The sequence below is a fragment of the Pseudochaenichthys georgianus genome, chromosome 3 (genome assembly GCF_902827115.2).
Source record: "Pseudochaenichthys georgianus chromosome 3, fPseGeo1.2, whole genome shotgun sequence".
NCBI classification, from domain to species: Eukaryota; Metazoa; Chordata; class Actinopteri; order Perciformes; family Channichthyidae; genus Pseudochaenichthys; species Pseudochaenichthys georgianus.
In genome coordinates this window covers 49,634,823-49,662,387 of record NC_047505.1, presented here as the reverse complement: position 1 = coordinate 49,662,387, position 27,565 = coordinate 49,634,823, and the positions used below count along the sequence as shown (strand labels likewise).

The following is a 27,565-nucleotide window of genomic DNA, read 5'->3' as shown; positions in this document are numbered from 1 at the left end:
AAATGGTGTTGTTTTAAAGGTGAATTAGTTTTTTTCGTGTACATTTAGTGTCAAGATAGATTACTAATTTACTGCCTGTCTGAGAGGGGTCTGCCTGCAGACCTCCACTCTCAGGACAGTTCCGGTGCAGACCTCCACTCTCAGGACACCTCCACTGTCAGTACAGGAAGTGCACGCTAAGAATTCCAAAATAAAATCACCACTATCAGTACAGTGCCACTTTCCAAACAGGAAATGCACGCAAATACAAAAATAAAATCGGATCGTGACGGATCGTGACACTTAATATAATACATATGTATATATGTATATATATATATATATGTATATGTATATATATATATATATATATATATAGATAGATAGATATATACGGACATCTTGTATTGTAGTTACTATCAGTACAGCCGCAACGCCACTTTCAGAACAGGAAATGCACGCAAATACAAAATAAAATCGTACTGACACTTATTATATACATAAAGTATATATAGTTATATATAAAAATAGGGACACCTTGTATTGTTTACTCTCAGTACAGCACCACTTTCCGAACAGGAAATGCACGCTAATACAACACAACATAGCACTGACACTTATTATCTATATATATATATATCTATATAGATATATATATATATTTATTTATATATATATAAATACGACATCTTGTATTTTAGTTACACCCGCTAGACAACAGTGGAAGGTTCGAGAAACAACCGTGTTTGCCGGGTGCACCGCGGCGGAGGTGGAGCCTCCGCTGCGGGACCCCTGGACGGTGCGTCTTGGTCACGCTTCATATCGGCCGGCGCGGAGGCCCTCCGACAGTGGGTCGCGTTTGCCATTCACCGGGTGAAATAACCTACAAAATAATAAAACCGGGGAAAAGTGGAAAAAAGTGTCCGAAAATAGGCACTCGTGAGGAGGGCAGAGTCCCCTGTCAACTCCCGTTACATATCTCCATGGTGTCATTTGAGCGAAAAACCTTTACGAGAACCAGGCTGGGGGGGTCAAAAAGGCTTGATCAAGGCCGACCCAAAGTGCACGGTGGTCGGACTCATCACCTCCGTGATGAGTCTCCATTGTGATTTGAAAACTTCCATCAAACGAGTCCTTCGGTGGGCGGGGGAAAAAAGCGGAATCGTCACTTCCTGTACTGACAGTGGAGGTGTCCTGAGAGTGGAGGTTTGCACCGGAACTGTCCTGAGAGTGGAGGTCTGCAGGCAGGCTCCCATGGCCTGTCTTAGTATTTGGCTATATGTAAGCAAATATGAGCCGCGTGTTTGCTACTTTTTTAAAGGCTTGCGTAGGTGGGGTAGGTAAGTTTCAGAAACCCGGCTCGAGTGCACTAAAATTTGAAAGTACACAGCCGAAAAGAATCCGCCCCTTCCTTCAGACTTCCTTACAGAGCACCTCCTCCAACACACATGAACGCGCAATGCACGCGCAATGCACGCGCAATGCACGCGCAATGAGGGCACGAGATACATTTGTGCGTGCACGAGATGGAAGGCTGACAGACAGGGCGGCAATACTGTAACAAGTACAACCGTAGTACAAAAGTAGCCGCCCGGCTAAACGGATTGGTTGTACTTTTTACAGTATTACGGCTTCCACAGATGACGTTTTTTTATGGATTTTTTGTCAAAGCACTTCAGATATTCATTGCTATCGGGATGTTAAGAGCATTCCATGGAATATAACAAAAAGTGTATCTCGAGCCGGTTTCTGAAACTTACCTACCCCCAGATCATTTTCATACATGCAAAGGGCTAACTTTGTTGTTTCTATTTGACTAGTGAAAAGTTGAAATTGTTGCATATGTAATATTGGTTTAACATAAGGTCTTTGTATAGGGCTATGGGTTAGGAAGTATATATATATCAGGGTTTCCGTTAGCCGGTAATTACCGGTTTTTAGCTGGTAACATTTATTAAAAACCGGTAAATTCAATTCGGCCGATATTCACTCTTAATAGTTTGATCGGTGCTCTCTATAAAGGCCGATCAGGAGAGCTGGATCTGATCGATATGGACATAAACGCGAGTGAAGTTTAACCAGACGCGAGAGAGAGATCAGATCAGCTGCTGAGTCTGACCGAGACACGCAGCTCTGCATGATCACCTGAAGCCCCGCCCTCTGTTTAGCGGGCTGCAGGAGCTGCATGAGAAACTGACGTGCTGTCAGGAGAGAGAGGAAAAGAGAGGATCCGTTTCTCCCGTGTTATTATTCAAATGTAATGTAAAGTTTTGCATAATGTACGTTATCTACTACAAGTTTGTTTGAATGTAATAATTATGTTGTTTGTTGTTTGTGGAATCATTTATTGAAAAATGAATCTGAATTTTTCGATCTGTTACGATTATAAACTGAAGCAATATAGAAATGAGCCCCGTGAACTGAGTTTTAAACTGAAGCATATCTGCTCATAGTCCGGTAATTACCTGCTAACGGAAACTATGCTACACAACTCTTATTATTATTGAAATATGACCGGTAAGTTTCAAATTTGTCCGGTAAAATAAATTCTGCCCGGACATTTGACCGGCGAGAAAAAAATCCTAGCGGAAATCCTGATATATATATATATATATATATATATCTGTTGAGGAGAAAACGTTTAGGAACACACACACACAGACAGGGAGATCAAATTGAGGAGAAGGAAGTGTACATTTCAAGTCCTGGGGCGCAGGGGCGGTTATAGGGGGGGCCATGGGGGCCAGTGCCCCCCTAACACTGACCTCTGACCCCCCTGTGGCCCCCTTAACAATGACAAGGTTTTTTTTTAGTTTTTTTTTTTAAATGTATATTTTCTGGTACTCGGTTTGCCAAAAACCGCAGGATTTAGTTTAGTTTAGTTAATGTGAGATTGTGCAGACACCCTTATGTAAAGTAGAGATGTAACTGTTCATTGCCTTTATTTTTATATAAATATGGTGTTAGTGCAAACATTGCACTATAACTTAAGCTGAAGCTAACAGTAATAACTATAAGATCTATCTGAAATAAAGTGTACTGAAACAAATACCAATAACTGTATTGCATTGTTTTCTTATGCGCAATTACTTCATACCGTCTAGTTCTCTTTTTTGTCCTGCATTTATTGTGCCCCCCTCAGAAAATAACTGGCCCCCCCAGTCAAATTGGTCTAGAACCGCCACTGCTGGGGCGGCAGAGCCTTCTCCGTTGCTGCACCCACCCTCTGGAACTCACTACCCCAATCCATCAGAGATTCTTCCTCCCTCACAGCATTCAAAACATCACTCAAACCCCACCTGTTCAACACTGCATTCAACCGCTGACCCCCCCCCTATATTCTGTTTTGTTTATCTCTTTTTGTATTTTTTTAATTTTTTTTGTCTTTTTTAATTCTCTGTCAAAGCGTCTTTGGGTTTCCAGAAAAGCGCTATATAAATCCCATGTAATATTATTATTATTATTATTACATTTGACAACGCATTATATGTATTTGGTGACTGAAATGCAAATTAGTGTGAGTGGCCTTTGGAATAAAAACAAGGTAGTTGTTGATTCAAGCATTCGAATATGTGGGAACCGCTGATCAAAATCAGTCGGTTGTCGCAACGGCTTTCAGAATATTAAAAGATATACTATATATATATATATCTGACTGAAATTCCTTTACATTTACAATGTGTCAGAAAACACACATCTTTTCAAATATCGAAACCTTTCCATGACTGAAATTATATTTTGAATAACCATTTCCTTGCAATTTTGCTGGAAAAAGTAAAAGATGATTATGACTATAATTATGGCCAAAATGACAATACTAATGATTTTTTATCAAAGTTGAGATCCTAATTATTTATCAAATGTATTAATTGGTGTAAGTGACAATATATTTTATAGCACTTCTGGTTTATCCCACTGCTCCGAGAGTCTAGGAACTGATATGGATTGTATTGAAAAGGCATAGTTTAGAAACAAATTCTGAGATCGACCCTCAGTCCACCAGGAAATGTCCCGATTCTTCAGATGCCCAGTCTCATCTGTCTCTGGACCTGGGAACTAATTTCTACCCGGTCGACAGTTCCCCAGGTGAAGCCTGAGCACACCTTGACTGTGCAGCCGCAACAACAGGTCAAACTCATCCGGCATGTAGTGGACAGTCCATATACCTTGTTTATCATCGTAATAGTGGTTTTTCACGGCATTGAGTTCCAATGGATGATTACTGAAGGGCCAGAAACCGTACAGATGCACGTTGGCACAGTGTTCCAGCGCTATGTTAACCATCAGTAAGCCGCTGCTGAGTTGGCCTCTGGTTAGGCCTCTGGAGCGCCAGAAGTCTTTCAGACTCCGTAAGTAATCAGGGTTGAAGAACATGGGCTGAATGGGACTTTCAAAGTCCCTAATGCTGTATACTGCCCTCATGCATACCGGAGTATTGCCTGCATAGGAGAAGGGGGAAAGAACCATCATGGATTTTCCGTAGCTATGTAGACTCTCCACAAATGGACGGCGTGGCCCCATTAGATCTCCATACCTGAAAATAAAAAGATGTCAAGCAACAACACCAAGGGAACACTCTATTGGTGCAGTGAGACGCATTTATTTACTCACTCCTTCAGCAAAATGCTTGGGTTGGCTGTCACGATGTCAGTCTTGGTGCCCACGTGTCTCTCATAGCCTTTTCCCAAAGAAGGCAGGTTGCACCTGAAAGGCATAACAGACGAGTCAGAAATTATTATTTAGAAGTATTCTGTGGATTTATGTCGCCATCAGCCTTTCAGTCCTCTGACCTTGACAGCTTTCTCACCTGATAACTAACTGAGCCGAATCGATCATCTCTCCACAGCTGCTGTTTGCCAGAATCCCTGAGTTCCCAACAACAGCACACGTTTCCCATTTTTTTTTTGGAAATGGATTCTCCTGGAAATAAAACCAATGAAAAAATGTATTACAGAACAATAACATGCATATGATTATATGATGTTTGTGAATGAGCAAGAGCCGTGGGGATCCATGTCTGGATCTTGTTTGCAAATCCCCTACAACAGTATCAACATGTGTTGTGTGAGTATTTATTTAATGTACAATTGAAGTGTTTGAGTTGCGTTATTGATTTCCTACATTCTTTTACGATTGTAAACGTACTGAAACAGCGCACAATTCACAAAAATGACTGATTATAGTGTATCTGAGATCAAAATCAGAGAGTTTGAAGCTGCGGTTTGAGCTAGGGCGCAGGTAGTAGGGGGGTTGGAAGTGTGCAAGGGGCCATTGGGCCCCCAACTTTATGCCCCTTGGCCGGATTTGGCATCGCAGCTGATCTCACACAGGGAAATGTAGCCTCTGTATTCAAACCATCCCAGTATCAGGAGCAGTCGGCTGTATCCTGGAACCTGAAACTTACTCTTAATCTGTGACTGCTTTTTTCTGAACTATTCCGGTTAGTCCTGACAAAGTTGTTGTCTCCATGGATCAGACAGTTGATATCAAAATGAATGCAAACTTTGTAGACTGGTGTTGTCCTAGAAAGGGTACTGGATGCTCTTTTTTTTCTCGTGTGAAGCCAGTTACAAATTTGAGAATGAATGAAAATCAAAAGTACCAATTTTCTAATAACTAGAATTATTTCACATTTACAAATGTGCAATTATATCATTAAAAGCAGGTCATGCTGTATATTGAAATAAGATTGTTGTTGTTTTTTTGAACATTCGTCAGATTAAGAGGTCCTCACTTCAAATCTTAGTTTTTTTATAGAAAATCATAATTCTGTGTGTGTGCGTGCATGTGTGGTGTGTGGTGTGTGGTGTGGTGTGTGTGTGTGTGTGTGTGTGTGTGTGTGTGTGTGTGTGTGTGTGTGTGTGTGTGTGTGTGTGTGTGTGTGTGTGTGTGTGTGTGTGTGTGTGTGTGTGTGTGTGTGTGTGTGTGTGTGTGTGTGTTTGAAAAGGTGGTCATCAGTGGTCGTTTGGATCAACCAGTCACCATGTAACTAAACACATACTTTATCATCTCTGAGCCCTTTAATGAACAATAAAGACAACAAGCACAAGATGCTGTGATACAATGAATGAATGAAAAACGACATACCTTTATGAAGGTGCTGAAAATCTCTGGAGTCACCTTGAGGGTCTTCTTTTTCTTTTCCCTAGCGTACACAATAGTTGATCCCACTGGAGTGTTGGCCTGGGTAATGATGGCCCTGTCAAATCCCTGGCACTGACTTCTCAGTTGAGAGCTGGGGTAACACAAGGACTTTGTTGAACAGAAAGCTAACACAGTTTGTACAGTATATAAAACGTATTTTCTTTCTTAAAAGGATTTTTATTCCATAATCATCAAGGTGAGTTAAAGTTAAAGTTATCTTCTGGTGAAGTCCCTCTGTTTTACCAAACTCTCTAACTCATTATATAAGAAAGCCAATGGATTCAGTTGCAAATTGTTGAATGAAATCGCTTCTTTTAACTTTTAAGACCTACTCACTGAATAGTCCCAAACTGTGACAATGTTTAGCGTTTATACAATTGCTGACTGCAGGCCCGCCCTTCCTTACACGCAGATCAGGTGTCTGCGAGGGGCCTCACCTCGCGGAGGGGGCCTCACCTCGCGGAGGGGGCCTCACCTCGCGGAGGGGGCCTCATCTTATTCGCAAATCCGGTGCAATTAAGCGCGCCACAGTTTAGCCGGCGCTCCACTAGCACCCCGGCAGGCCGTCGGCGGCGCTCGCGATACAGAGGGCCTCATCACATAACTTTGCGTGGTTCCACAAGTTGGCTGACTGTATGTCTTCCCCTGAGAAACAGCTAATCTTTGCCTGAATGGAATTATTAATGCAATTCTGGCCAAAACCTTTTAAACAAAATGTAATCAAATACAATTACCTGAGGTTTCTGTAAATATCTTCTTGCTTCTTCCAAGTTTTTGAGTAGCGTTCTCTTACTTTTTCAATGAGCGCCCTGTCACACACACACACACACACACACACACACACACACACACACACACACACACACACACACACACACACACACACACACACACACACACAGTATTTGACCCCTTGTGATAGATCTGATGAAGGCATTAACAGAAAGGTCGGTGGTTGCTCTCACCTGCATCCGTTGCAAAGGTCAGAGGGCCAAGGGGGGATTCTCTTGGGTGAAGGTGGTCTACTTGGGTAAAGATGGCTGTGCAGCAAACAAGAGAGAAACCGGACAGCACATTCATTTATACATCGTGCACACCAAAAGGCAAATGAGCTCTATGATGGCAGGTGTGGTTTATCTAAAACAACAATTAAACAAAAGTCCACAAATACTGTAATGCAAAACCCAAATCATCATGTTCAGCACCGCATGTATAAGAAACCTCTTCACATTAAAAAAAACATTGCATTAAGTAAGAAAAAACGAATACATTTTGGATTAATTTACCAAACATTCAAAAAAAATCTTACTCAGGAAAATAGACATGCAGTGTTTTTAACCATTTCAGATATTTATATAAAATCAGTATGTCCAGTCTAAAATAATTCAGAAACCTCAGAGTGTGAGAGTCATGTCAGTAAAATTATAATCACATTTTTTATATAAAAGGACGCTAAAATAAGGGCACTACCTTGCTTGATGCCAATGTATCTAAGAGATGCCACTGGGAGTCTTATTACAAGTACATATTTACCAAACTCTCAAAAAATATATAGCACCATCGAACTTTTTTGATAAATAAATCTTTCTGTTTTCAAAGTTCTTTGTAGACCCTCATTTGGAAGTACTTCAGCTTTAAAGCATGTGGCAGATAAGCCTTTGAACATACTAGATGTATATCACTGCCAAGATGATCAACTATCTGAAGAGGTCTGATAAGCTACTGTAAGCTGAACATGATGAATAAGCAGTGGCGACTGGTCATTAGGCACAGCCCCACCTAGTGTCAGCAGAAAGTATTACAAATAATTGTAAAATATATTTTAAGATCATGTTTAATCATCTGATTCGTCTGTACATTGCTGTTTTAGTCTGTGTTCTTCTAATTAGTGTCTACAGTGTGTGCCTATTGGGCTGTTTAGAGCCATGTGGGACAAAACCTGATCCTGCCCCTCCCTCTCACTGTCTAAGTGAACGGTGACTGTACAAACTACACTGCGCATGCTCAGAGTATTGTCCTATTTAATGTTTGTGGCAAAAAAATAATGACCATAGGGGCAAAGTGCTGCGATCCCCACCATACGTCATCTCACATAATTCAGAGCTGATTGGCTGTAAGTACGTGTGCCGCGAAAAGTGTGGTTTGTGAAGAGGAGACGAGAGACTGTAAGGAAATATTTGTATGTATTCATGTTAGCAAAATATGAATAAGCTTAAAAGGGGAAATGATTTGTGTAGAAAACTGTGAGCTGTCTGAGTGGAAAAGTACAGTACGGTGTTAAAGTCCAACTGCTGAGGAAGCCTCAGTGGAAATATACGGTGTCAATACTGTGTGGTACAAAAACGCGGGGTCAACCAGATTAAGAACAGAGGCATCCTGTTATGTCCAAACTGATAAGCCAAAAGGTTGCAGAACTCACACTAAATCACCCACCAAGCAGGCGCAACAGTTCACAAGGGCAGTCTTGTGAGTGAAACTTAGGAAGGGAGGTGTTGGAGATTTGGGCAGCCAAAGGCCAAAGTTCTGGAAGGGAGGCTAGGAGATAATGAAGCTAAGATACTGTGATTGGGGAAACTTAAGAAGTGAGGTGTTGGAGATTTGGGCAGCCAAGGGCCAAAGGTCTGGAAGGGAGGTTCAGACAACTCCCCCCATTGTTAGAAATGTATAAAACACAGGAACCAGTCTGTACTCTCTCTCTCTCTCCTCTGGCTGGCTCACGTGATATCAGTTAAATGTGGGATCCCACAGATCTGTATTTATTTTGTACTGTATTTGATTGTATTGCATTGTCATATTACCATTAAAGTGGATTATTGTTGAACGGTTAATTGTATGCTCTGGATTCCTTCCTGTAAGAATAACCAGCTTGTTTAGGGACGCGCAGAGATTTGGAATGCGGACTAGTTGTCCCACAAAATCTCTTACAAAATGGTGACCCGACGTGCCAGATAAACAGAGCTGTGGAAGAATCCAGACGACCGGAATAGGTCGGGAACAAACACTTTTAGACATCTCAGACAATCAGCAGGGCCCTGCAACTACAAATAAGGTAAAACTTTAGGATTGTCTGTAGGCGTTTCACAGTGTTTTTGAAGTTTAAATGGAATATACAATGCATATTTTACTATGTTAGGAAATGTATATAAAACACGTGAACGTTGATCGCAAGGTAGACAGAAAGTCCTGGCGTAACATAAAAGTAGAGCAGTTTGGCGTGGATCTCAGGTATACTTATTCCTGAGTGGCGTGGAAACGGTGCAGTTTGTGGGTTACGAGGTTATATTCCTGCACGACAAAACCTGGAAACTCGATATTTTAGATTGGGTCGCCGTTTAAAACTGGGGTTAAATAGCAGACCAAAGCTGAAAGCTAAAAGCTATCGGACTGCTATATGTTGAATCCGGGGAAAAAGAATGCGGACCTCACCGAAATTGTGACGGGACCGGCTCTCGATTTCCCCTTGTCTGTAAAAATTAATTTGAAAAGCAAACGTGTGATAAAGGGCTCGCTAAAACCTGGGTGTTTAAGCCCCATGGAATGGTCACATTCCTTATGAATGTTGAAGCACCGTTCAAGGTTTGGTCTGCCTGTTGAAATAAACATCACATTATCAAGCTGGACAAACTGTACGGGGAATAAATCTGTGTGATTTTTACCTAAACTACTTGTGTGAGCGATTGACAATGCACTCAGAAGAGTGAAGCTCATTTGTGCTCTGCTGCTGCCATCTAGTGGCTGAAAGGGGGGGGAAGCACGTTGACGACGACAATAGACAAGTGGACACATATTAAGTCAGATAAATAAAAGCGAAGTCAATATGGAACATCAGAAAAGTAAAGAAAATTCTGAAATTCCAGGGAGGTACCGGGAGCAATGGGAACAGATTAAGGGATTGATTTTAAGTGGAATCAAACAGGGAGCTAAAGAAAAGGCTTGTATACTTAAATAAATAAGAAACATTGCATAGTGAATTTCATACTATTCGACATTAACTGATCAATTTACTACACATAAAAAGATGAGAAGTTGTTAAAACATTAGATAACGAACTCACTGTGAGAAATATATATTGTAATGTTATTTAGGAGTTGTATTGGTCTGTTTCTTGATTGTTCTGTCTGTAGGTTGTCATTGTTGATTAGTAAATACCTTGTTTTATGTTGGTAAATGTAATGGTACAAGAGCAAGCTATTCATCACAATTGTATTTTTAGGTTATGAATAAAACAAAAAGTAGTAGCCTAAGTGATAAGCAGAAGGGTTTTTGAACGCTTGTCAGTATATGACAGGGGTGCTTATGCCCGCTTCGGTTTTCAATGTGCGCCATCACGTTAAAACAGTGGATTGGTGGCATTTTCAGTTCATTGCTTGCTTCCACACGCCTTCCCCCTCCTTGTCTCTTTCACGACTTTAGTTAATGCATTAGAACGATTGTTAACTTGCCGTGTTTCTAGAAATCGAACTCACTGTTCCGGAACGGCCTTTCAAAATAAAAGCCAAAGGCCGCTGTTCGCCAGAGAAGCCTTCACAATAAAACAGTAATTAGCTTAGCAATATATTTAACTTATATTACGTCCTTAAATATTGATTTTAATTCATTACAGATCTAACCTGCTTGTAACACAACTTAGATAAACAATTTCAAAAAGAATAGAATAAGCAAGTGGTTAAAGGGGGTTTCCTGTCTGGCTCATTTGATTTAGAACTGAAGTAAGGAAGAATACTGTTTTATGACAACTGTCATTCCTCATGGTTTCTAAAGATAAAAAAGAGATTTTACAATGTGGTTTTACTACTTTTAATGGAGTAAAAAATCTGGGTAGACTACTGCCATTGATTTGTTTTAACATTCACATGTTTCAGCATTCCTGACCATATAGACACTCAGCCGTTTTATTTTGTAACCCGTTGGGAGAGAGATTTAAATTGAGTTTTTCTCAGTAGCTGGAATGTGATTACAGCAGCATTGGATAGTTCTGCACCACCTTTTGGGTTCTCTGAATCAGTGTGTTGGTGAAGAGTTGCTCACTGCGAACAGAAGAAGTGTGCAAAGAACGCATCTCTGAGGAGATATTGACATTATGCTTGTGCCTCGTTGTCAAGGCAACAGTGGTGTGAAGAGGTACTGCGGTTTTGGGGGATTTCTGCCGTACAGAGGACAATGTGTGTCGGCCAAGTGATTCCTTCCCTCATCTCAAAGCCAGGGAGAGTTTCCTTGGAGCCCACTGACCAGGGCCGGTCCTAGCTTTTTTGGGGACCCTGCCACTGACTACAGCTGCAGAGGACAACGTGTGTCTGCTGATTATAGCACATTGATCCAGAGGTTCCTTCCCCCTCAGGACATCCCAGTGCAAGAGTTTCATTGATCCTATTGACTACAGCTGCAGAGGACAACGCATCACTGACTGTGCTCATTATGACAAGATCTTGAGACATGCTTGTCTCAGATTGTTCTGGAGGAATGATGCAATGATTTTACAGCATAATTGTGCAAGAGTTTCCCGGTTGGTGGTGTAAAAACCTTAATGCTTAGTGTTTAGATAGGAGGCTGCTTGTTTATAGGATGGTCTGGAATGCTGAAAAGGTTAAAGTTTAATATTCTTGGTTAGCAAACAAGACATCTGATTATTATGTCACACATAATAGTCTTGTTATAGAAACTAGCTATGGGTAAAACGTGTGGTTGTTATACCATTGTTATCATGAACAAAAGGTAAATAAGGAAATAGTATCTGCGTAAAGATGAATGGATTACATATCCTAGAGGGGATTAGTTATTGTGAATACTCCACAAGGTATCTACTAATGTATTGTAAAGAACTTGAATTGACTTGATAAATAAGTGAAGATAAGAAGATGTATTGACCATAAATTAGTCAATTGGTAAATAAAAATAGCGAAAAAGAGGAGAACTATTAAAGTGAAGTGGAGAATCTAAAACACACTGATAGGAAAGGGGGGGGGCATGAAGGAAGTATGCACTGGACTTTTTATTCGTGTGTAAATTTGGTAGTGTTTTAATTTGTTACAGTAGGGAGTAATTGTTACATGTTCGGACACCCAGAGTTCCACGCACTGTTAAAGAAGGTAACATTGTTCTTTAAGTGCACCATAATTGAAGATAAATTGATAGAATGAGTTATGGAATACATAGCAGACCTTTACAGATCCTAGTAATGTTTTGACACAAGATAATAGTGATGTACACAAGTTTCTGAAATAGATCTATTAGTCATTTTAATACTAATTAGGTGTAAATGAATTGCAGTAGTAGTACAATAAGGAAGTGACATTTGTTGGCTAACACTTTTCAGGGAATTTGGGAAACCGCTGTTCCAATGAAAAGTTAGAGATATCTTGAACATTATAGTTGTAATTGTGAATTAATAAATGATGGCGCTCCATATATACAGATTTTTATAGACGGAGGATGCTGGCCTGTGCTGGAACATCTCTGCAGGGCACGACACATGGCCAAAAAGACTGAGACCAACTGACCTTTGACCCTGACCGACAGGGTAACTTGGGAAGGCACTCTCAATGACTGACTCTGAGGTGTACCTGACCAAACCTGACTTTACAACCTGACAGTGTGAGTGTGAGTGTGTGTATGTCTGCACCTGATCAGTGCAACTACATGATTTTGGACTAACACATTATTTTTGTGTGATAATAATGTGTGAAATGGGAGGTTTCCTCAACATTCCACAAAAGGGGAAACCGCCCACATGTGACCCGTTTCTAATCTGCTTGATGATATTTCACTCCCACAGGAGGTGGCGGTTTGCAGAATGTGAAACTAAAACTAAAACATGAAGATTATGTTTCTTTTAGGACTGAAAGATGGAGAGAAACACTTTATTACACTGAAGTGTTTACTGTGGAAATGATGGATGTACATTTGGGAAAAATGTTGGGTATTGTCTTATAATCCATTAAGACCTGAAGGTTTTCTTCCCATACAGGATTTTGTTTACACATGAGTTAATGTGTAAAAAAGGGGGAGTGTAAACTTCACAATGTACATTTTTCATTTAGGGACTGAAAGGAACCAGCTGCCCCAACTCGGATGTTCAATCTGACCATTGATTGACAGTTTTAGAATTGACCTGCTCCATATCCGGGGATAAGATACTGTTTTATGAATGTTGACATGTCTCTAATATTGATTGAGTTATAGCAGGTAACACAGATAAAGAATCAGTGGCCAAGGGGCTACTGTGAGAGATGTAAGTCCAGAATGGAATACTGAAGAAGCTGACCTGTGAGTAATGTTTCAACAAGTAACTGAGGTTTGAAATGTAGAAAGAACATATTTACAGTTAAGATAAAACATAGTAATGTGATGAGACACAATTTAATTTAGACAACATCATGTAACTAGTCTGGTAAAGAAGTAAAAGCCATAGACGTTATTGTTTAGGTCATTATGGGGATATACATTTCATCTACATTTATAATAGAAAGACATTTGAGGACAGTTTGTTGGAATTCTGTATTTATTCTTTCAGCGGGATAATATCTAAGCGCTGACGGGTAGAAGCAGTATCACCAGGAAGCCATTCACTTTGTCAGTATCGTGATTTTGGTTGTTTTTGAATCCATAACATTAATGTGTTTCTTTACCAGAAACATTAGCAGTTCAAATCATATTTAGATTTTTAATGGGATCTCAAGGATTTCATTTAGAAATAAACACAGATGCTTGTCAGAAATTCAGAGCTATTGAAATATGTTATTTAGTTTACCTAAAGATGTTGGGGTTCTTATTTAGTTGGCACAGTCCAAGTATTAAGATTCTGAAGCTGCACAATTAATTTAGAAAACCTGTTCACAGACATCTGTTGTTTTAAGACACCCCACCAACAGGCTCCAAGTGGCCACGCACTGGTGGGTCAAACGGCTGAGGGCCCCAGAGCCCGGAGCGTAGGCATGAGGGATTTTGTATCAGATTTCTCCACACAGGTTGTTGACGCCAAAAGGGGGACCCAAGACGCAGGAGGCTGAAGGTCATCGGGACAAGGTGGATCAACCCCAGGTGCTCCGGCCCCGACCGAGTGACCCAGCGGATCTCTCAGGCCGTCCGCATAGGAGGAAAGGGGGACAGCTCGTACCACGGGAGCCAGTGTGCGACGGGGAAACCACCTGCTAGGACCAGGGGACGACATCAAGACGGATCTGGGTCTCGTCATGGAGGTCGACACGGATGCTGTCATCAGCGGACTGGAGGAGAAGGACCTCGAGGACATCCATGCAGCAGACGACTCGGAAGCGGCTGGCAGTGGGCTGGGGGACTTGTCGAGGCAGCAGAGGAGTCTACTTCTCTCTGATCAGTTCCACCCGTGAAGGGAAAGCCGCATCACCCCCTCCCTATCAGCTGTCGTGTGGGCTATTCCTTTGGGGGGGGGGCAGGCAGGCAGGCGGGCTGATGATTCACCACCAGGAGACTGCTTCTTAGCACTCAGCTGCCCCCTCATGGTTCCTTCACTGCCATGGGAAGTGATGTTCTGTTCCTTCACGATTTCAAATACTTTGGATCTCAGTTTCTGATGATATTGGAGAGGAATGACAATAGTTATGTTTCAAGATGCCTTGTGTAAGTTTATCTCTGGAGACGGAGATAAAAAGGGGGAATTGTAAGGAAATATTTGTATGTATTCATGTTAGCAAAATATGAATAAGCTTAAAAGGGGAAATGATTTGTGTAGAAAACTGTGAGCTGTCTGAGTGGAAAAGTACAGTACGGTGTTAAAGTCCAACTGCTGAGGAAGCCTCAGTGGAAATATACGGTGTCAATACTGTGTGGTACAAAAACGTGGGGTCAACCAGATTAAGAACAGAGGCATCCTGTTATGTCCAAACTGATAAGCCAAAAGGTTGCAGAACTCACACTAAATCACCCACCAAGCAGGCGCAACAGTTCACAAGGGCAGTCTTGTGAGTGAAACTTAGGAAGTGAGGTGTTGGAGATTTGGGCAGCCAAAGGTCTGGAAGGGAGGCTAGGAGATAATGAAGCTAAGATACTGTGATTGGGGAAACTTAAGAAGTGAGGTGTTGGAGATTTGGGCAGCCAAGGGCCAAAGGTCTGGAAGGGAGGTTCAGACAACTCCCCCCATTGTTAGAAATGTATAAAACACAGGAACCAGTCTGTACTCTCTCTCTCTCTCTCTCTCTCTCTCTCTCTCTCTCTCTCTCTCTCTCTCTCTCTCTCTCTCTCTCTCTCTCTCTCTCTCCTCTGGCTGGCTCACGTGATATCAGGTAAATGTGGGATCCCACAGATCTGTATTTATTTTGTACTGTATTTGATTGTATTGCATTGTCATATTACCATTAAAGTGGATTATTGTTGAACGGTTAATTGTATGCTCTGGATTCCTTCCTGTAAGAATAACCAGCTTGTTTAGGGACGCGCAGAGATTTGGAATGCGGACTAGTTGTCCCACAAAATCTCTTACAAGACGCGTCCTAAAACCCGGAAGTAAGCTGCACATGGCTTCCCTCCACAAAAAAGCAATGAGATTTCTCCATAGGATTTTAGAAAATAGCTCAAAATAAGATCTGTGGGAAATGTACCTGTTAGATAAATGCACGTTTTGTTCAGCCGGATAATATCCACATGTCTACCCTACTTTTATAATTTTCTAATCATAAATCTATCGATTAGATTTATGATAGACTTTTGAAACTACAAGAAGATAAGGAGGACTTTTACAAAAAAGTAATAGAGATTTTTGTCCAGAAGGATAGGCAAATGGACTTCATCTTCAAGTCAAGACCGCAATTTTATTGAAAATGGGATCTTACTAAGAGAGAACAATTCAATATTTAAATGATAAAATTACATGTTTTGGGTATCCTTTTGTTGAACTGTCTGTTTAAAATTAATTGAAGCATCAGCCAAAAAAAGGTTTTGAAAATAATATTATATTTTGATTTAGGTCAAAATATAATATTTGTAAACCTGAAGAGTCAGTGCCAGTGTCTCACCAGCCATGAACCTCACTGCAGAAGCTTATATATAGACATCTAAGTTTGTTGTGCCCCACCACTTTTGTACATATAAAAATGCCACTGTTAATAAGTGGCAGAGCCCGTTGAATTCATTGATAATGGCAGTTCATTTTAGACAAATTAGTTAGCAAGTAGAGAGACACAAGTGAGGTAAGCCATCAGACAACACACAGAACGCTGTCATTGTTTATCTTTGTCTCACCTGGGCTCTGTATACTGGAAAGCAACAGGAGTTCTTTGTAAGAAAATAATGTTACCTGTTTTTCAAGAAATCTTTCAGAATTCTAATATATTGTAACTAATTGTTCTGTATGTGATTTTAATACATTTCTGTGAGATTCTATTTCTATTAGACATGCCCTTGTAGGCTACTGTACAGGAGAAGGTTTACCTTTTTACCTCAAAAATAAAACTCGAGAGAGATGAGTTATTGTTATTACAACGTGACTTCACTATTATTTAACAACTCTTTTTATTGGGTTGTTTTATTTGGGGTTAAGTACATTGTCAGAATAAGTGAGAAATGGATTTAACTTCTGTTAGACAGCCATATGCCATACATTTTTGCATACATTCACAGTAAATATGTATTCAGTATGATAGCTGTCTAACAGAAGTTAAATTCATTTCTCACTTATTCTGACAATCTACTTAAACCCAAATAAAAGATCCCAATAAAAAGAGTTGTTAAATAATAGTGAAGTCACGTTGTAATAACAATAACTCATCTCTCTCGAGTTTTATTTTTGAGCTTTGCCAAAAGCCACAGTGTCAAGTGTCCTACTTGGGTTGCCGTCCTGAGTTGTCCAATATGGCGGACCATCTCGCACATGTGCAGTACAGATCGGGCAGGGGGACAGATTGGGTAGTGACAGCCTGTCCGCAGAAAATACATACCAGAAGTAAAAAAAAGACGTGCAACGGGACGGTGTTCCCCAGTTCCCACGGGAAACAAAACTTAAAATATGAAATGAAACAATCTCATCTCTTAAAATTCACAACTTATTATGAATTAAACATTCACAAACGTATAATTATGTATTCACATGTTTAACTCTGATACATATGCACGCAACGAACAGAAGAGCGTATGAATTAGGAGAGAATTCCGTCTCGTAGCGTTTGTGCACCGTTTTGAAATGCTCTAAATGACCCTTCTTCGGTAAAGCCACGCTCGCATTGCAGATGAGACAGATGGACTTTGAATTGGAATGAACAAAAAAATAATCATCCTCCCACTCGGAGTTAAAATGATATATTTTGGGCTTTTTTGCTTCTGCCATAATTGCGGTCTTGTGTGTGTGCGAACTGTCATTCCTGTTGACACGGACAACGTCAGCTAACTAGAGAATGCAATTCCTGAAGAAATTGCTAGTGGGAATGCTTTATGCTGAAAAGCTGACGCTAAACTGCTATGTTGAAATGTAATGTATAAGAAGAAAGTGAAGAATTTAGATTTAAATGATACATGAACACTGGGGGCTTGAATGTGTGATGAGAGAAGAAAAGAAAGTAAAAAAAGCTTGGAAAAGCAGCAGAATATTTGAACTGCAAACTTTTGAACTAACTTGATGGTGAATGATCTGTCGCCATGCCAACGGCATTTGATGACATCCCATAATACGCTTAGATGCGTTGATGGCTGCATCGTTACCAAACCTGTGAAGTTTTGGGCCATTTGGAGCATTTTCACTGAAGTTATGAGAAAACTGTGTTTCATGGCGAGCATTGTGTTGCCATGCCAACGACAATTGAAGAAATCTCAAAACTGTCCCGTAGATGTCTTCACGGCTAGACTGTTAGCTCACGTGTGAAGTTTGAGCATGTTTTGAACATTTTCATAGGAGTTACAGCGACATGGTCTTTTATGGCGACTGGCGAGGGATGCGTTTCCATGGAAACGGCATATGATGAAACCCCATAATTGACGTAGAGCTGTTGAGGGCTGGACCGTTAACCATTAACTGAAGTATGGTGCTGTTTTGACCCTTTTCATAGGCGTTACGACAACATTGTGTTTTATGGCGAGGGATGCGTTTCCATGGAAACGGCATATGATGAGATGTCAGATTTGACGTAGAGCTGTTGAGGCATGGACCGGTGATATACAAGCGAAATTTGGGGGACGATCGGACCGTATCCATTGGAGTTACAGCGACATCGTGTTTTATGGTCAGGGATGCGTTTCCTTGGAAACGGCATATGATGACACCCCATAATTGACGTAGAGCTGTTGAGGGCAGGACCATTAACCATTATCTGAAGTCTGCTGCTCTGAGCATGTCAGTTGGAGTTATGACATCATCGTGTTCCATGACACAGGTGTTTATATTTGAGCTAACGAGGTGTCCAGAGATCAAAGGTTTCCATGGTGATCAAATAAATGTGGGAACTAATACACTTTATTGTATTGGGTTACTCATATTCTGACTATTTGATGATGTAGCCACCTGGTATTTCCCTCTCCAAATATAATGACCATCAGAGTGAGCATTCTTAACTTATAAGCTATCGTGCTACTTATCCCCCATTCGGAATTTGACTGTATCAGAGAAGAGGTAGGCCTATGTCTAAAGAAATCTAATTTGCAATAGAACTGTACCAGATATTTCCATACAACTACTGGTTAGTGTTCAATAGCACCCTAGACAATTCAGTAATGGTATATCTTTTAGGGATTTCTGAGTGAGAGATGAGAGAAAAGTGATGGAGTCCTATGTTCCTATCACCAAGAAGTACAATTTCCGTCTAAACTAAAGCTAAGTTTGCAGGACTATAATTCAGTATTTCTTTAGTTAAATAATTTTCTGAGTATTTGGTGATGTGGGACAGCCACCTGGTTCATACCTCAGCAAATTTGAAGAGGAAAAGAGTGGCCATTCTCAAGTTATGGGCTTTTTTGTCACCTTTCCCATATTCGGCCTGGTCTAATTTGGCTCTTTTTCAGGGATTGGGGTAGTTCTAAAGAACAACCAAAAAAATGTTTTTTCCCCCAAAATAAAATGTTACAACAATCAATTTCATTAATGGGAAACCCTAAAGATAAGAAAAATCATTGTTGTCATTTTTTCTACCTCGGGTAGGGGTATCTCAAAGTCTGAGGGCCCTTCCTGCTAGAGCTAGACTATAAGGTGGGGCTAAGCCATTTCTTGGTATGGCTGTAGCCTACCCCAGCCATACCCTGGCGCCGCCACTGCATGAAAGATTTTTGAATACAGCATATTGTTTGTTCTAAAGCTTGTATTCAAATACAGTGTAATGCAAGGGTTCTTTGTTTAATATAGAGTTCCAGATGATGCGTTGTCAGAAAAGGACATTTAGACTCAAGACATACCTGACACTCCATCTGGACAGAAAAGTTAACATAAAGTGTTAATGTTTTGGTGTTGGTGAAATTTAAACAAGAGTAGAGTTAAATATACTCCTGATAGAGTTAAATCCCTTATATTTAACTCTCATTAGACAAATAGTTGGTGTTAAAAACAAAATATCTATAAATCAAATCTGTTAATTGTAGTACATTAACTCTGAACGTTTAACTCCACAAAAGTGTGATAGACTATTTTCCTGTTGAGATGTGCTATAAGACAGGCGAGTCACCGCTAAGATAAGATGTGTTTTGCTTGTGGGCTTTTAGCATTAAGCTAGAGTTAGCGCTAGCTGACCAAGCCAAAAAAACGTATAGCCAGACAAACATAACCTTTATGTGAATACAGGCACCGAGTGGGAGCATTATATCGGTAGTATTTAATGTGATCCCTGTTTTGAAGGCTTGCGTTTATTTGCTAATGAATCATAAAAACTTGCAAGACTACATCATAGGTTAATGTTACTGGTGCATCTGCCTTGTAACGCAGGTTGCTTCTCTCGTCTTTTTGGTTGGTCAGACAGACAGGGCCGTCCCTCCCTACAGGCCGATCATGCAGGCTGCATGGGGCCTCACATTGCGCAGGGGGCCTCGCGCAGGGGGCCTCGCGCAGGGGGCCTCGCGCAGGGGGCCTCGCGCAGGGGGCCTCGCGCAGGGGGCCTCGGCTTGTGCGCAGTTCTCAGCGTAGTTCCCCCCGCTGACACGCGAGAGTGAGAGGTGACAAGGGGAGCACGTCTGTAACCCGACACCATTGCAATGAATCGACATCTGATCAATCACGGCTTTGATACGGCCACTAGTGCAGGTGAAGAGATGTCGGCGAAATTTACCATTTTTACCTGACGCAAAGAAATAAAAAAATAAATAAAATGTTTTATTTTTTTTATTTTGTATGTTGGAAGAGGTGGGGCGGCGCCCCTAGCGCCCATATGGGCCGGCCGCCACTGCTTGGAACGTAAAAACAAACCAAGTGCATTAAAACTTGATGACAACAGCAAGCACGGTCTAAACGCCATTCAGTAATTGAGTGTTCTCCGCAATACCCCACTTATCTTTGGCGATGTGGTTGAAAGAGAAAATAAGTATTGGACATTTTTGCTCCTTTTGTTGCAAATAGTTAATATTGTTTTCTCCCCTATCCTGACAGATGGAATGATAAGTTAAACATTTGATCTGTGACCACCACAACATGTTCAAAGTGTTATTTCCTGATAAGAAATAGATTCCCAAACACCACTTAATGATTCACTATTCGAGATGTATTACACAAATTGGCCCTCGTATCCATTCGTATGCGATTAGAAGCAAAACGAAAATTAAAAAACATTACAAGCTCTCTTGTTAAGCAACACCTTCGGCAAATGGCTTTTTATTATGAAAGCTATTATTTAAAAAGGTTTGAGATTGGTCCTTTAAAAATTAAAACAATAAATAGCTTGGAAGGTGCAGAATCAGTGTCTGATGTTGCATTTAGATGCATTTTCAGAGGTTTCAACAACAAGATGGGTCAACAATTATGGCACTGAATACCAAATTGATCTATACATATGCACTGGAACATTCCATTACTGTGTTCATGAAAATACGCAACATCATCATTCACGAGCAGCGTGCTTTCATAATTGGTTGCGCACGCTGTACTTTGATGATCACTTTCATGCCTAGAGGACCAAAGTAATGAACATGCTGTTATTTGTATTGACCAGCTCACATGTTAGACCCTTTGATAGGCAATACTGCAATGAAAATGAGAGCATACATTGTTCCATATTGCTGTGTATTTTCAAATGTATTTTAAAATGCTTTTGTGGTGCGAATGTTTGAAAAATAAATCTTGTTTCAAACAACTTTAGCCTACTTTATTTTGTAGTAATTGTTATACTTTATTAGAGCTTTATTTACACCTTAAAGTGTTAACATATAATAATAATAATAATAATACATTACATTTATACAGTAAAGCGCTTTTCCTGGTGCTCAAATCGCTTACAAGCAAGTAAAACAAAATAACAACAAAAGTAAAAAGTGCTAATCTAGGTGGAATAAGGGCAAGGGATTAGTTGATTAGGAGTTGAAGGCAAGAGTGAAAAGTTGAGTTTTGAGGGATTGTTTGAATGATGTGAGAGTGTTGGCGGATCTGACGTGGCTGGGGAGGGGGTTCCAGAGTGTGGGGGGAGGCTGCTGCGAAGGCCCTGGCTGAAGTCGAATAGTCCATTTAGCTTAGGAACCTTCCTAAAGGAGTGAAATGACCCGGAAGTCCCTCAGTGGCAGCCATGATAAGTGCCGTTCGAATTCTCTAGAATGATGAGAATGATAGGAAAGGAGGTTTCAAACTTCCTTTATAACCTCCTTTAGCTTAGGAACCACTGGACCTCCCTAACCGACAGGAGAAGCGAAAATGCTGCCCCACAATGCCTTGCAGCCGCAGCATTTGCCATCACACAACAGTCGGCCGTTCACGGAAACAACCGATTATGACCAAGAAATTATATCATGAAAGTTACGGTGCTTATTAAGCTTTTTAAAACGTATGTGGTAAGTTGCCAAAGTGCTTTGTTTTGAACGTTCATCAGTATTATAATCAAAAAGAGAAATATGAACGTTAGTTTTTACTGAAATGATCAAATAAAGTCAACATTTCAGTCTTTACTGAGCTGTGTGGGGTTTGTTCAACTTTTAAAAGATGTTTGAATGGTGATATACACAGTGATAGATGGTAAGGACTAACGTTTATAATAAATACATTTGTATTGATTTTAAGATCTTTAGTTCATACAATCATACGTATTAGGATCATTTGTATTAATGTGGACCGGAGGGAGAGGGTGACGAGCATAAGTTTCACTTTCCTTTTTTATTTCAATTCCAACTTTGGTCCTGGAGAATATGTTTCTCTGTTGTCCACGTTCATAAAGCAAAGCAGCAGCATCAGAGCACGGAGCAGAGTCTCTAGATGAGTTCACAGTAGTCCCTCGTTCTTATTAAACATCCATGTTGTAGTCCGCTGTATAGAAAACTGTAGTCTCCATAGTTTCCCCACAGCAGCAGACGCACACAATGACGTCCGCTGCTGCATCATAAACACGTCGGATAGAGAAAGTGCAGTCGGATTCTCTAAAGTACCGCAGTCTCTTCTCCTAAGTCCTTTTGAATTCTCCTATCCACTATCCCTTAACCCCGTGACGTTTCACTCAGAGGTCAAGGAATAGACGATAGGGTTAGAACTTAGGAGCTGATCTTTGGACTATTCAACTGCAGCCCCAGTGTTGAGAACTTCATAGTATGAAGTAAATACTTAAAACGACAGTTAATTATAAATCATATATGATCAATAATATTCTTGTATGAACCCATAATGAGAATGCTTCTTGATGGTTTTTGAATATGTATGTATGCTTACAATTTTAGTTGGTGCTGTTTGATAACTTTGCGTTTTAAAAAGAGGGTGTTGACAGCTTCATAGTATGTTGAATACATAAAACGAAAGTTAGTTATAATTAAATATAATCCATTATATTCTTGTATAACCCACAATGAAAATGCTTCATATTTTAGGTTTTTCTATATGTACAGCATAAACAAAACAAAGTGGTTTGTTTAGTTGAGTGTAAGGCCTAAAAATGATTTATGCCCTAATCTCTGATAAGAGAGTAGGCCGTTTTTTCCTCTCCTCTCACAGCAGGGAGGGGGGCTCCGGACTTAAGGAGAAACATCTTGAGGCCTCAAAAAGGTGGTTATGTCAGAGGCATAGAATATGTCTAGTCATGTTTTGTTTTACACAAACTTGGGAAGGTGTGTCTTATGCCAGAGCCAATAGAATATGTTGGTTGGGTATAGAGGAGGTGTTTGTGGGTTTTCTATCCGGTTTTTTGAGCATAAAAAGACTGGCTTTTTTGGATTTTCGGGGGGGAGAGAGGGGGAAACCCCTGGTATACTCTCTCCCGGTAAGCTCTGTCCTTCAGAGCTGGGTTAATAGCTCTCGGTAAGGTTCTCTCAAACTTGGTAAATATCTCTTGAATTTCTTGGTTGGAATGCTGAGTGAATTGCTTTGAATGAGGGAATTTCTTTGAATGCTGAATGGAATGATTTTATGGAAGATGCGTTTGTGAGTATTAGTACCTACCTACGTGAGGAACTGCCTCCGAAAAACTGTGGGAAGATGCATTTGTGAGTATTAGTACCTACCTACGTGAGGAACTGCCTTCGAAACACTGTGGGATTTGTGAGTATTAGTACCTACCTACGTGAGGAACTGCCTCCGAAACACTGTGGGATTTGTGAGTATTAGTACCTACCTACGTGAGGAACTGCCTCCGAAACACTGTGGGATTTGTGAGTATTAGTACCTACCTACGTGAGGAACTGCCTCCGAAACACTGTGGGATTTTGAATGTGCTTTTTATTATCACCGGTCTTTTTATGAGGAAATGCCTCTAAATTCTATCGGGAGATTTTAAATGTCACAACTGAATTGGGCAGTTGAAGTGAAACATTTTGGTAATAAATGTAAGACTGTGAATTAAAGTTTCATATTTGAACATGATCACAGCATCATTTTTTTGTTTAGTATGATTATAATGTTGTAAAGAGAGAAGGTAAAAACCCTGTATTAGTTTGGACCTATTTTTCTTCAAATAAACTGATCCCACCTTTTGGACTGGGACAACTTAAAGGACATCTGTGCTCTCCTCTCCTGCTTCAAAGGTAAGACTGCACCCTGCCACACTCACGTTTAGGTAGGAACACACCCCATTTACTGATACCAAAATCCTTCGGGATCGCTTAAACAGATTAAAAAGAGTTGTCTGAATAGAAACAGCAGTTAATTGAACCTGGTTCTTCGGGGAGTTAATAGAGGTGAGATCTTGCTGACGTTTGGTGGATCTGAGCCAAGCAGTAAACTTACCTAGACTCAGTAACTTCGGTCGGGTCAATTAGTGAGGTCAGAGTAATTTACCGGAATAAATTAACAGGACCTCACCTAGAACTCTAAACACCAGTCACCCCAGGTCCTGAGCTTTGTCCTGATTGGCAGCAGTAGGTTAGCTTCAGCAGACCTGAGGCGACGGGTGGGGTTGGATGAGGTCACAGATATGAGGTCACTTTAAACTATTCTGTGATAGAGTTAATATTTAACACCATGCAAGTGTTGATAAACTAACACTGGTTACGAAGAGTTACATTTGAACGCCAAGTTAATAATTACTCTGAATAGTGTTCACATTACACGTCACTTGTTAGACGCTTTCATCCAAAGCGACTCACATACTCAATACTGTGGGCAATCCCCAGGAACAATTTGGGCTGAAGTGTCTCAGGGACACAACGACATGCTGACTGCAGTGGGGTTCGAACCTGTGCTGCCCTTATCCCAACACCAAGGCTCTATCCACTGCGCCCCCTGTTAAGAAACCAATTATTTTAAAAGAGTTAAATTAACTCTATGTGGTGTGGACCCATATAGACACTGTCAAAGTGTTCAATTGACAATTTCTTCACTGAAAAGACAGATGTTGTAAAAAAGGAATCAGGAGTGGAAGAGGTAAAGACGTGATGGCCTGGATTCATAAGCTTGTTCCTATAAGCAAGGTTCTTTATCTGGTATAACTATTGTGCAACATCTGACAGACCGCTGAATTTAATGACCGGGTATTTCCTGGTTCTTGTTGTGAAAATGTTGAAACTATTGAACTCCATCCTCGATTTGTAAATGAGAGCTGCAGAACCAGTTTTACATATTGAGATTTGTTTTAGGTTGTATAATGTTTCATGTTTAGCAATGACACAAGTTGACAAGCACACATTCTGGTCTTTTATTAAAAGGCAGCTTGGTTTAGACAGTTGAGGGCTATTGCATTACGTATTTAAATTTTGAATGGAGAGATAAGCAAGCACATTGTATAAGGTCATGTCCACATGTTTATGTGGTTAAGGTTTTAGGAGAGTTTTGTTAATGTTTAAATAATAATAGTTTGTTAAGGTCTTTTCAGGAGAATATTCCTGTCTTTAATGATAGTATGTGAACTGAGTGTAATGAAGTGTTTTAAGTTTGAAAGTCAAAATTCTTCTTTGATATAATAGTACATTAGTTTAAGGTAAAAAACGGTATTGTATTGATTATAAAACACGTTTGCTTTTAACTAAAGAAAATATATTAATGTATAATTCAAAATAAAATGTTATGCGTACATGTAATTTAAATGTAACTGATTGCCAACATTGTCAAAATGCAACAGATTTCCCTGCTAGTATCTGTGCTCCTTTGTGGGATGAATCCAGCTAGATTTTCTACAAGTACTGACACGCTTACCTGTTGTGCACAATGATCAGTGTCACAGTGGTCAGCAGGCTCCCCAAACAGAGGACAGTGATCATCAAAGAGATACATAACTTCTCATGGTGTCGCTTCATCCCGATCTCTTTCTGAAAACACACTCGTCCCCTCACCTCCTGTCCACACACACCTTGTATAGATGTCAAACTTTGGACTCTGCTCTCTCCTCATAGCCTCTTTTCTGAGGCCAGTCCTCTGTCTTCACTGCACTGTATCTGTGTCTTTCCCCTTCCATTTGCATCTGGGTCAGATACGAATTGATATCCTTGTTTGTTGAACTCCTACTCATGTTTGGTCCACCCATTTTGTATATGTCCCTCCCTCCTTCGTCATTTTTTTTACTGGATACACATGATTGATTGATACATTTGATTTCGAACCAGTAACATAAATAATTACAAAACAAAACAAATGTTGCAGTGCATAGTCATGTAAGAGAAATCAAAACAAAAAAATGACATTTACAACAACAACAACAACAGCATTAGGAACATAAACAGTCCCACATCTCGTCCCTTTCTCATTTCTCTTACTCCCCTCCTCGACTCCTATCCTCGATACTTAGTCCCGCCCACAGGAGATGCGAGCGGAGGAGCTGAGGAGGGGAATCGAGGAGAGAGGAGGGGAGCCGAGGAGAGAGGAGGGGAAGCAGCAGGCGGTTAGAGAAATGAGAACTCCTCTCCTCTGAGCGGTCATTTTAAAGAGACGTCCATTAATGATGACAGGAGGCAGCAGCCCTCTGTCTGATGGACAGATGTGTTCATGACGACTTATATATTTACTTTGATTCATTCACAGTGCGGTATAATGAGACAATAACATGCTACAGATGCAGACACACACACATATATTTATATAAATATATACAATTTCAGAATCAAACAGAGCACTCTCATAATAACGTAACACTATCAGAGACTGGATATATCCCCCCCCCCCCCCCTCTGGTCGCTACAATGAGGAAAATAAATTACGGGCCAAAAGTATTAAAAGTAAGCAGAGGACATCAAACCAACTGAGACCTGTCTGTCCGCTTGTTGAGCATATTTGTATAATAACAAAGTCATGTTTCAGTTAATGTGTATGACATCAGAATGTGCCTGAAACGTGGTGATGCTAATGAGCATGCGCAGTTACAATAAACGGCTCAGTATCCAGGCCAAACTCTGAGCGATGTGGTTGTGTGTTTCTTCTGTCCGTTAGCATACTTACAAGCTACTTTGGTTGACTGCAAACGTGGAGACTTCTGCTGAATATAATGTCTCACGCAACACCGCTGCATCTACGCACTGTACAACACACACACACACACACACACACACACACACACACACACACACACACACACACACACACACACACACACACACACACACACACACACACACACACACACTGTACCACACGCACGCACCTACAGCTCCTAAAGCATATAATCAGGCTACAGCCGGTGTGTATTTTATTATGTGAAGCACTAAATGGTCTTAGAAAAATATCGAGTCTTTGTTTGTAGATATCTACTAAACTAAAGCAAAAAGAGTAGGCCTGTTCTACTGAGTGATATATATTATACACACTGCTCTGCTTTCTGCACGGACCTCACAGCTGTTCGCTCTGTAAACATCGCGTCGCGATGAGAGCAGTTTATAAAATAATATCCAGGGGATGCATGCAGAGCTGTCATTGGCTGAGGTAAGTCCGGCCGTGCGTCACGCCTCCACCGTTCCCGGA

At 40.6% G+C, this 27,565-nt stretch overlaps 1 protein-coding gene across 1 annotated transcript; it reads right to left on the bottom strand.

The window, feature by feature from the left end:
• Positions 1-3,659: 3,659 nt before the first annotated feature.
• Positions 3,660-26,048, bottom strand: LOC117440215 (alpha-2,8-sialyltransferase 8F-like). Its single transcript, XM_034076512.2, has 7 exons — positions 25,811-26,048; positions 7,089-7,163; positions 6,858-6,932; positions 6,067-6,214; positions 4,787-4,899; positions 4,591-4,683; positions 3,660-4,513 (listed from the first exon to the last, which is right to left on the bottom strand). The coding sequence occupies exons 1-7, from the start codon at positions 25,909-25,911 to the stop codon at positions 4,036-4,038; spliced, it is 1,083 nt and encodes a 360-aa protein (XP_033932403.1). The 5' UTR covers positions 25,912-26,048; the 3' UTR covers positions 3,660-4,035.
• Positions 26,049-27,565: the final 1,517 nt, after the last annotated feature.